This window comes from Acomys russatus, chromosome 13, assembly GCF_903995435.1.
Source record: "Acomys russatus chromosome 13, mAcoRus1.1, whole genome shotgun sequence".
Lineage (NCBI taxonomy): Eukaryota > Metazoa > Chordata > Mammalia > Rodentia > Muridae > Acomys > Acomys russatus.
Genome location: NC_067149.1, coordinates 34396695 through 34408854, shown reverse-complemented (window position 1 = coordinate 34408854; position 12160 = coordinate 34396695). Strand labels below are relative to the sequence as shown.

The 12160-nt window shown below is 40.2% G+C and overlaps 1 protein-coding gene across 4 annotated transcripts in view; it reads right to left on the bottom strand.

Annotated features, from left to right (window-relative positions):
• Nucleotides 1–12160, bottom strand: part of LOC127197235 (contactin-4) — a 746803-nt gene that overhangs the window by 184294 nt on the left and 550349 nt on the right. For all 4 annotated transcript variants that reach the window (XM_051155008.1, XM_051155009.1, XM_051155007.1 and 1 more), the window contains exons 7-8: nt 11581–11683; nt 8283–8467 (exon numbers count right to left, since the gene is read on the bottom strand). In XM_051155008.1, the coding sequence (XP_051010965.1) occupies nt 8283–8467; nt 11581–11683 (288 nt within the window). The remainder of the gene's footprint in view (nt 1–8282; nt 8468–11580; nt 11684–12160) is intronic.

The window sequence follows — 12160 nt, the reverse complement described above, 5'->3', positions numbered from 1 at the left end:
CTTTCTGATTTCTCTATAAGATCCAGTCGATTTTTCTGTAAGGGCAGAGGAGAGGAGATGCCTCTGAATCAACACTTTCACAGACACCAGTGACAAACAAGCATAAAAATCTACCATGGTGAGGAGCTGGAGAGATGACTCAGTAGTTAAGAGCACTAGTTGCCCTTGCAGAACACATGCTCTTGCAGAGACTAGTTGCTCAGCAGGCTTATGGTGGCCCACAATCATATTTAACTGCAGTTAAAGGGGACTGGATGCTCCTTTCTGACCACAACAGGCACCATACACCCATATGATACACATACATCCAGGCAAAACATCCATATACATAAAATATAATAAAGAAATCAGTAGAAAAATGTGAAGATACCCTAGATGGCAAGCCATACTGGGCACATTTCTGTTACTAGGTCTGCATTAGCATAGAAAACAAATATGATTGCAGAAAGTCATGTGCATAGGAGATATTGAATGAAGTCTGTAATGTGCTTCACCCGCTGTCAATGTGACATTCATTAAGAGGCCATCACCATTATTTCATATCTTTGGGCTAATGTTTAAACTCATCTGCCATCTGCTCTCACCCAATTTTCTTCCAGCCAGTGAATCCCAAGCTCTTGTCAGATAGGTTTTCTTCATCCTTAGATATAATAACAAGCCAGTTTCTGCCCCCACGTCTTTGTCTATACCATCTTATTTTCAGGGATCTTCTCCTTCCTTTCACCTCCTACCCAATGTTCTGCTGCACCGTATACCCCCTCTGGAACCCATCTGTCCTGCCAATCTCAGTTCTCCTCATCTGCAGCTCATTTGGCACACACAGTCTAAGTACTGTGTGCCATCAGCTGCCTTGCTCTTTGTTTTTAATTTTAACTTTTATTTATTCTTTGAAAATTTTGTACATGTATGCAACATATGATAACATCTGCCCCTAAGTTCTCCCCTGCAGCTCCTCCCAGTCTCCCACATCTTCCTACTGACTTTATGTTCTCCCTCATAATTATTGATTTGTTTATTGATTTATGGATGGCTGGCTGAATTGATTTTACTCACTGAGTCAAATAAATGCTGCTCATCCATTGGGAAACAGTGACACCACCCTGGGCCACACGTGTTCGTTTTTATAAAAGTACATATTTTCTTTTTTCCTCCCAGGGGTATGATAGACAATTCATGAGTTTATACGTAAGTTATTGAGAGAAAAAAGTTAAATCACAGTATTTCCACTATTTAAAAGGCCTTAGTGCTGATATACTAAGGCTAATTACACCCCTAAAATTAACCAAGAAGTGTAGTCTAACAAAAATTAATTCCATTTCATCCTTACCTAAGCTTTGACCTAATAGTTTTCTGAATCTTCTCTAACTTATGCTAAATTCTTTCCCTTTTCCTGTCCACCATAAATTCCCAATACAGTCAACGGAATACACTACTTACATGTGGACCTTCCCAGTATCACATGAGGTATATCTCTTCTAAGGCAAATACCAACATGAAAGTTAGGTGGAATCACTCCCATCTTATCTAGAGGCCCAGAGATGTTTGGATCTAGATTGACAGGGCAAAGATTAGGACCTATTCTACTTCAAGACCTTTTCTTCAGCCAGAGGATCTAAAATTATGCCTGCTTTGCTAAAGACATTGGGAGTACTCATCTGGACGTATGATGGTAAAAATGTGGCTGCTGGACCACTGTGGATCCCCAGGATCTCTGCAGAGCATCCATGAATTCACCTGATGAAACCATATACCTATGTGAGACCAGATTGTCTTCATATTGTTCTAACAAACCAACACATCATAGCAGGGTGATCAGAGAAATACATAGGAGAATCCAGTTATCTTCTCTTAAAATAGATATGAAAGACATTTGGAAAAGTACAAATAATATCCTACTTTCTCTATAGCTGCTTGATTTGGGAAAATAGAATCAGCTTTCTTAAAATATGATAAATATCTAAATACATTTTTTTTCATTTTAAATTAAGGATACACTAAATCAAAATCTATTTTAACTTACAACATGGTAGGTGTTGGTGGATAGAAATGCCATAACTACATATTTGAGGCTTTTAGTGATTTTATTTTTGGTCTGAAAAGGACACTTGAAACTAGAATCATAAGCTATCCCCATTGATGATTATATTCATGAAAACCTTGGTATGGTACGTTTAATCAATAAAAATATACTTAGTATGCTTTTTGTCTTCTGTTACAGTATAGAGAGGCTAGGCCTATGTTTCAACATACTGTCACTGGTGTGATCATTTCCTTTGTGGTCCGCTCTCATGGGGTGACAAGCTTCTATTTCCATTTCTGTATTACGTCCCATATTTTGTTATTTACAGCAGGTTTTCAATGCACACTCATTGAAAAACAGTAGAGATTCAATTCATTGGTGTTATTAGATGCAAGAAAAGAAACAAAAACCATAGGCTGTACCTTATGTGACACCCAGAGGGCACTGAGCTTCCCAATATGAGTTCTGCCTAGGACAATTAAGCACTTATTGCTGTACTGTGAAATCACCTTAACTGCTGTGTTTATCTTCTGGTCACTCTGTTCTTTAAGCCATTTTGCCGAGTTGAATATTATCTAGCCATCACATATACAGAGCACATCCATGGGGAATTAGGGAGCTGTACACAGAATGCTTCTGTAATCACTTATTGATGACCTCACACACACACACACTTATATACCCTCTGCAGTACAATCCAGCTCACAGCCTTTCCTTTACAGCCACAGGACTGCAGCATAGAAGTTGCTTCCAAAAATTTGAAGAACAGTTTTTGTTTCAAAAGAGCTCTTTTGTACTCACTGACAAGTTTGATCAATGTATACAAGGGGGGGGGGGAGGGGTAAGAGAAAAATAAGACTCAATTGTTTATCCAGAAATATTCATTCATACCATTCATTGGTTGCAGAGAGTGCCAGGGTGGCTGATTGATGAGCCTTGAACTGAGATCAACAGCAGCGCATATTGCATGGCATAGTCAGATCCCACAGAGTATGTGGTTTGGGGTAAAATATTGTTTCATCCCTAGGTTTCTACTTTACTTGTAAAATCAAAGGAATGGACCCAATAGTTTCTTCCAACAAAAGAGTTAGCAGGCTCTTTGAAATAGAGACTTTATGGGATATAAGTCTCTCTGTTTCTTAGTGATGAGTATATCAATTATTCCTATAGGAGAAAGTGTACGAAAGGCTCTGCTTGTCAGACTCTCAGTTCACAGTTCATTCTTCAAGGTGAGGACTGTAATTCCATCTGTGTGTTTGGACAAGAGAAAAAATAAGTGGCTCCAGAGCTGGTTAGATGGAACAATGACCAATTCCCAAGAGAATGATGTACACTCCATTTTCCTTTCCTCCCTTCTCAAACATGACTAGATGCTTCTACCTGGCATATGTGGACTGACTGCAGAGCTTTCTGTGACACCGGGATAGAAGCTTTCCAGAGCACCAGGAACAATCTTCTGCAAGTGATCTTACCTCTGGCTTCACTATAACACTGGAAACAATCTCTCACAGAGAAGAGCTCTCCTTACCATGATGTCCCCACCCAAGCATCAGCAATAAAATTATACCTGGGAAATTAACTGAAAGGCATTCTACTTTCTACCAAAACCAAAGCCCCCATGGACAGGATCCAGTATGCTGTGTTTTCTTTCTTTCTTTCCTTTTTTTTTTAAATTAATTTATTCTTGTTACATCTCAATGGTTATCCCATCCCTTGTATCCTCCCATTCTTCCCTCCCTCCCATTTTCCCCTTATTCCCCTCCCCTATGACTGTTCCTGAGGGGGATTACCTCCCCCTGTATATGCTCATAGGGTATCAAGTCTCTTCTTGGTAACCTGCTATCCTTCCTCTGAGTGCCACCAGGTCTCCCCCTCCAGGGGACATGGTCAAATATGAGGCACCAGATGAGAGAAGCATGGGAGAATAGCAAAGCAGAAGGATCCAGAGGGTCCTAGAAACCTACAAATAGAACATTATGATAGGCAGATTTGGGCCCAGGGGTCCCGCTCAAACTAAGGCACCAGCCAAGGACAATACAGGCGGTAAACTTTAAACCCCTACCCAGATCTAGCCAATGGACAGAACATTCTCCACAGTTGAGTGGAGAGTGGGGTATCTGCGTTTTCTTAAGTTCTCCCACTTCCCCTGTTGTACACCAAAGCTTCTGAACCTCTAGCACAAGCATTTGGAATCCAGTTCTGCTTCCTAATATGTGAACATCAATCGCATACTTTAGTACCTTTTGGAAGTCAGCTCCTCCTCTAAACTGGGTAGGTGGAAGAATGAAATAAGAAAGTCCCACTGGCTCTCACTCCAAAATACACCTGTCCCTAATTATTTTTTCTCAAAGTCCTAGCCACAAACCTGCCCCACACAGACAGGACAAGTGGCTGCTTGCTTAATTCTCTTTTAGGCGCTCGTGAATGAAACATCTACTCATCGCAAAGCAACACGTATTTTAGAAGTATGAATCAGATGGATCATTCAACATCTTCTCATGGATTGTGAATAAGACCTAAACTCTCCCTGGTTTATAAGACATATAAGACACCGCCTAGCTCTTACCTCTGTTTCAGGCATATGTCCTTGGTCCTTCTGATTTAGAAACACGGACTTCCATCCTGCATGTCAAGTTTGTCATACAGCTGTCAGCCTCAGGGCTTCTGGGACAGCTTCCTATTTTCTGCCTGGAGTATGCGTCCCTGTGGAGGCTATCCTTTTTTTAACTTCTGGATTTCTGCTTGGAGGTCAATCTCACACGAGCCTTGCCTGACTCTTTTACCTTAGGTGTCTTTCTCTGCAGCCAATTTCTTCATATCAAAAAGCTATCACTATTTCCCCCTGTATTCTTACTAAAACCTGCAATGTTTGAGTTCATTTATTTGAGTCCTTTATCTCCTCACATCTGGTGAAGTCTCTGGTTCCTGGGGGCAAAGATTTTTCTAGCATCCTACTACACAGCAGTGGAGCCCCACATAGTAGGACCACATGAAGATAGTTTTGAACAAATGCATAACATAGTGAAGTCATATGGGAGAAATTCTGCCCCAGGAAACACATTTTAGCACTCTGCATCTGAAGACAGATTTATTTTAAAGATATTTTTCTTGAAAAAAAAAAAAAAAACAGAGTGAAAGAGCAGATTAAAGTTAACTGCCCTAGCAAGATATAGGCCTGAGCAAAATAAACAAATAAGATGAGGTAGCACTATATCTGCACTCATCCCAGTTCTTCAGACACGGCGAGACAAGTGACACTCCTTAAGCTATGTGGGCACAGGGATTGCCCCAGCATGGGCCAAGTACCTCTGTTACTCCCACAGGGGGAGCAAGTGCAATGTGATTTTGCACAGCAAATGTTTGGAATAAGGTTAAATGCTCTTTTAGTGCAACAGGGAAATGAAAATCCACTTTACCAGAATTGTGACTGCAGAGCTCCTAAATGGGTCAGCACTGTGGCATAACAACAAAAACAATGTTTTCCCTCAGTTTTCTTTCTGATTATCAGTTACTCATTAGCACACAAAGTCCTAGAAATCAATCACCTTGCCAGGCAAACAAAATTTGCATTTGTGCTTCTGTTTCTTCCTCATGTCCCTTAACCTTGGTTCTCTTTTATAATCTTCCAGTTTCTCTTCCTGTTTCATATCTACATGTGAAAGATATCCACCTATATACATATATACATGTTTACCCCATAGACTAGTGACCACATGTGACAGAGAAAATGCTAATTTTGTTTATTTTCTGTGACTTTGTTTAATTTTACACTTTCCAGATCCATCCTTTTCCTGTAAAATTTCGTTATTAAAACTGAATGTATGTATTTCTAAGCACAAACCCATGGTTCTAATCCCTGAGCAAGTATACTTTAATGTTGTAAGGAACTGTCCTGTCAACAAAGGCAGGATGTTCCTGGATAAGTGACTAGGACTGCTTCCTCCCTTTGTGGGACTCTATGTGGTGATTTTAATTATAATAATTCCTTTAACTTGATGATTAAGGCAGCTGGATATTAAGAGCATAGCACTGGAACCATACCAAGTACCTCCCTTCAAGAAAAAATATAGACAAGAAAAAAAAAATGGCAGCGAAGCACTTCTGTATAATTAAACCCTTCTGTAACAGTAAAAGCAATATCAATGATATGCTAGTAGAGGAAAAACACAAGAATAAACAGATTCAATTGCCAAGTGCTGGAAGAGTCAGCTGGCCTGACATCAAGGGTGACTGACAAGGATGGGACATTGCTATCTTCGGAAAACAGGCAAATCTTTCTGCTCCTCTGCCAAGCACCATTTACAAGGCAAACATTGGTTTTGTTGGTCTTGTGGCGCTCCTGTCACCTCCAGGTCCTTTTCTCCTACCCCACCCCCACATCACACACACACACACACACACACACACACACACACACACACACACTTTCAACAAGACTCCCTATGCTTTACCCAATGCTCGGCTGTGAGTCTCAGCATCTGTTTCCAACTGCTGCTGCGTGGAGCCTCTCACAGGACAACTTTGCAGGATTGTGGAGACTGAAACACCAAGCAAGGACCATGCATGGACTGGACCTAGGTCTTCAATTCAGATGTAGCTGATGGGTATTAAAGCTTCATGTGAGTCTTCTAGTAAGGGGAGCAGGGACTGTCTCTGATATGGACTCTGTTGCCTGTTTTTTGATCACTTCCTCATGGAAGGAGGGGAAGAGGATGTACTCAGTCCTGATGTGACTGGGTTAGGTGGATAAGGGGAGCTCCCCTTTTTGGATTGGGGGATAGGGGAAAAGGGAGTGAGGATGGGACTGAGAGGAGAAGAGGGAGGGGGCTAGGGCCAGGATGTAAAGTGAATAAATAAATAAATAAATAAATTTTTAAATAAAAGAAAAAATTTAAAAACAAACAAACAGACAGACAAACAAATGTTATTAGGCCCTGATTTCCATCTCTAGGGCAGGATCCTTTGGTGAGTACCTAATTTACACAAGGTTGGGCCCAGTGACAATGTCTGTTCCCCACTACAGTGACTCTACATCACTGTATTTCCAGGGTGGGAGACTCAAATGCCTAGGAAGACCTATAGCAAAATTTGGCTGCAGTAAACACCTTCTTAACATGCTGAATGCAAGCATTGCACATTAGGAGAAAACCATGGAAGTGAAAGTAAGTTTATTCAATTAATCCTGTGATTTAAGTAGCATTTAGGAACCACTCAGGACTTAGCAAATTCTCTTGGGCTGATAGGGGTAGAGGTCCCCTGTTCTGAGCAGTAGGGAAGTATGGATAGGGAGAAGAGATAGGGAGGGTGGGATGAGGAGGAAAAGGGGATAGGGCTACAGTTAGAGTGTAAAGTAAATAAAAAAAATATAGGAACCCCTGAATCTAAAATTCTATTCAACTAAGAAGAAAGAAAAATATTGCCTTGTGGCACAGATTTATTTTATTTTATTTTATTAATTTATTCATATTATATCTCAATGGTTATCCCATCCCTTGTATCCTCCCATTCCTCCCTCCCTCCCATTATCCCCTTACTCCCCTCCCCTATGACTGTGACTGAGGGGGACTTCCTTCCCCTTAAATGCTCATAGGATATCAAGTCTCTTCTTAGCACAGATTTTACACTTATGTTTGGGTCAATACAGATGGTTTGATCAGAACAGGAACTGCTTTCTTCACGTAGAAAGTCTATATGATCATATATATATATGTATATATGTATATATGATAATATATTTCTCATGCTCTCCTCTGAGAACTAAACTTGGACAGTGTGCATTTTGAAACGTTCATGATACCGCTTTAAACCGCTACTGAGAAGGATTAGGGTGAGGCTTAAATCAAAGTTCAAATGAAGCAGAGAGATTCACACATACACACATACATACACACACACACACACACACACACACACACACATACACACACACACACACTTACTTCCTGTGTCAGGCTTATAGCTCAATGGGAAGAGGAAAAAGAGGGAAACGCTCTCCCCTGGGAGTGTGTTCACACTCTCATCCATATCCTAAACACATCAGCTTAATTCCTTCCTCTCTGCTCCTTCAACATCCTTGCCCCCACCTCTGCTTTCCACACTCAGAGCCATCTAGGGCATGCTAATTATGTCGGGAAGTGAATCTTACTGTCCTATTCTACATGAGTCTTGTAAAAACAATCTCCCACTGCAGGTCTGCCAGTGCATGATCTTAACATGAAACAGTCTGTAGCATGGCAAATAATAATCATAACTGAAAACTTACCATAAAAAGTCAACTGTCCCTTGGCTACATTTTTGCCTCTGGAGTTCTCAGCCACACATTCATATGAACCAGCATCTTCCTGTTGAAAATTGGGAATTTCCAGAATTCCATTTGACTTATGTCTTCTTGCTTTTCTTGCTATTGGCTTTCCATCAGCTCTTCGCCATAGAATAGTTGGGACTGGGCTAAAAATGAGAATAAAGTGGGGTGAACCAAATTAAAGGAAGCTCTGTCTCTCTCTCTCTCTTTTTCCAATCTACACTAATAAGTCCTTCCATTGTTTTCAAAACCACAAACACATTAAAGCATTTCCTAATTTTCATTTCTACAATACCATTATTTTAGCAACATCTACATGTCTAGCATTATCCACGTCATGGTTTTCTTACTCTTAACACTAAACAATGCATTCATTCTCTTCCACACCATTACCATTGAAAGAAAAGAACATTTTTAGTATATTCCTTTTATAATTTTCCAATATATATGGGGTTTCTACATTATGACTATTAAAACAAAAATGTTCAGGCACGTGTGTGGTAGAGTTAAGATAGAGACAACTTCCTACTTATTCCTCCCACTGAGACCAGGTTCATGGCTCCTCCCCTTGAACTTGTTGGGCTCTTTGACTACTTTGACTTATAAAGAGACAGGGGTGATATTGAATTGAATTCTAGATTCCAGTATTAAGAAACAGACAGATTCCATGCCCTATTTCTTGGAATACTTTCTTACAGGCAACTGCAAAAAGTTTGCCTACCTTAATCCTGCCACACAGAGGATGTCGCAAGGGGGATTTTACCTAGTGACAGACCCAGCTGCCTCCATCATCCAACCTTGCGTCCAAGATGCCAGAATGTGAAAGATACCTTTTTGAGGTCTCCACAGCATTGATGTGCCAGCTTCACACCACGAGACATCACATAAACCAAAAACATCATCCAGCTAAACCTTGCTTGGATTCCTAACGCATAAATTATGAGATAATAATACGATGTTGGCTGCTTGTTCCTTCAAAGTTTGTAATGCAACACTTGAGAGTAGAAACAATATATTCTTCTAAGTGTTAAGTCCAGCAATGTGAGTACCACACTGTCAGTTACACCCACATATTGAACAAGCGATAATAAAAGTAATGAGCTCATAAAGCCTGGAAACTGCAACCTAATTGCTAGTATAAAGGAGCAGCTCACTCATGACAACCTGATCTGAGCGACACAGTTTGTTCTTATAGTCATTTCCATATTGATGACCGTACCAATTTAGAGTGGCCCATTCGGAAGGTGGTTTGTAGAAACAATAGTTAAAGTAGCAGGATGGAGAAGAGAGCCATGTGTGGGGTCTTACTGTTCTCTCAGCACACCCACCATCCTTTTCCCATAACTGTTCAGACCCCATCTTAAATTGCCAATGAGGGCAGCCTGTCTGCAAATGAGTGGTTTTTAAACTAACTGCAGCTTTTAGGATTGCAGCTTCCTAGCAGGGGATGCAATTATTTACTTATTTATTTTTCACAAAAACACTCACAGAGAAGTAATTACACTAAAGATTTGCCAATCTTCTCTGGAAAACTTGAGATGGTATTTAAAAAATTAACGTTATCAACTCTACTATATTTGTTTTAAAATAATTTAAGTCATTAGGCAGACACTGACTCAAAATGCAGGAGGGCTCCATCAGAAGCCCATTATGGGTGCCTTTATATCCAATCATATATATACTTAATACATGCCTTTAAACACAAGGGCACTTAGACTAGTCTTCTACTCTTAAATGGGCATTGATGGAGTGTTTCAACAGCAAGACATGCATATCCAAACATTTCTGTGTGGATGTGAGAAACCCAATTTGTGTCCTTTGTTTTTATTTTAGTGCCACTTAAGCACTGTGAATAGAGTTTAATTCATAGTCCCTTCGGAAGTGCGAGCGATGTGAATTTTTCCTTCTCCAGGGAGGAATTTTTTTTTTAAGTGTCATCTTGCAAAGATCACCAAATATAGATCCTGATGATCTAGTCACCTACCTTACTGTCTCCCTAGTTATTTCATAGGTTTGCAGAAAGATTTTAAACACTTAAGACCAACCACAATATAATGTGTGCAATCTGCTTTTCTTCTCAGCAATAAATCATTGCTGTGTCTTACATGTGCCTTTACAGCTTGCCATTCATTTCCGTGTAGTGCTCAGGCTTGCAGCTCTGTCACAATTTATATACTGTGGTTTCTCGGAAATACAAAATTACCACTGCATTGAACCTCATCAAAGTGTTTCAAAGTGTAGATACCACTGTGGACCGCGTTGTCACAACCTGAATGCCATCATTCCATTAGAGTTGAAAATAAAATTGGAATTGCAAAGACTGGCTAAAGCTTTTGTAAGACACAATAATTTCATTTAAAAAATAATATACACTGAGAAAAGGACTGGGCAAGAACTTACGTTATGGCTTTCATTAATACTCAGGCACAGAAACAAACAAACAAACAAACAAACAAACAAACAAACCAGACAGAGTTAGGAATGGGTAGTTGGCTAGATGAGGCTGGGAGAAAAGATAGTTACAGACCATTAAAATCCACAAGGGCCCCAGTATTCACCCTTCTAGTTGTAGTTTATATTGTTGATGCCAAACCGTTCCTGTTGGTTCCTGGCATATAAAAATCCCAGCTGATCTGCATTTCCTTTCTGATGCCCTCTGGCAGAGCCTCTATGAGAAGGCTAAGTGCTTTCCAAGTAGGTTCTTTTAAGTGTAATCCAGATGGGATAATAAAGTTGTGAATAATTTTCAGACCACTCTAAAATAGACTCTTAGATACCAGCTCTTCCCTATCTCTAGTGAGAGCAGAAGAGAATCCAAATGAGAGAGAAGAGTTGGGCAATTTGAAAAGAAATTCAAGAGAATTTTTATGTATTCTCTGTAAATGGGGCCAGAATGAAAGTCCCCATTTTTTCCCCAAATAGTCAGCGTGCCTGCACCTCAAATGAAAGCCATTGTTTTCCTGTCATTCTGGCTTAGGCAGCATGCATGTTATAGGTCATAATAATAGAATGAAATACTTTTGCAGAATCGCCTGTTCTCCTCTCCTTTGTGGCCATGTCAATTGTGGCAGCCCAATCCTTCTGCAGCCATTACCTGTCTTTCTCTATAGGAAGGGGGCAGAATCAAAGATGCACATACAGAATTACAAAGAGAAAGATGATTTGATTTTTTCAGACAGCTCAGAAACCATCACTGTGAGGCCCGAAGACAGGCCTCTACCTGCCAGAGCTGACTGGAGGAGGAACGAGCAGAACTTACTTTCCTAAGGCAAAGCATTCCAGCTTGACTGTGGTTCCTTTCTCAGCCGGGACGGTTTCAGGAAACTGGACTTCTATTTTGGGCTCATATTCACCCATCACCCCTGTATACAGAAAAAGAAACTAAGTCTCAAAGAAACTGTCAACATACACATAAGTGTTTTCTTTCAATACAGAATATTCCTATATTCCTATGTGCACATTTAACCTCTTCATATAAAATAGGCTCTATGCCAACACCATGCAACCCCAACCCTTGCTACAGTTTCTTTTTTTATATTTTAATTTTATTAATTTATTCAGACTACAACTCAATGTTATCCCATCACTTGTATTCTCCTGTTTCTCCCTCCCGCCCACTTTCACCCTATTCCCCTCCCCTACAGTTTCTCCCAGTACCACAGCGTTTATACCACCTGCAGAGGGTTAATTTCTCCACGCTCCTCAGAAGTACTTTGTACTTGGGGTGGGAAAGGAAAAGGAGTTGATATCTTCCTAATCAGTAAAAATATCACCCCTTTGGAAACAGACTGCACAAAACACTAAACTATTTAAAAACACCTTAAAAATATGTCCTTTAA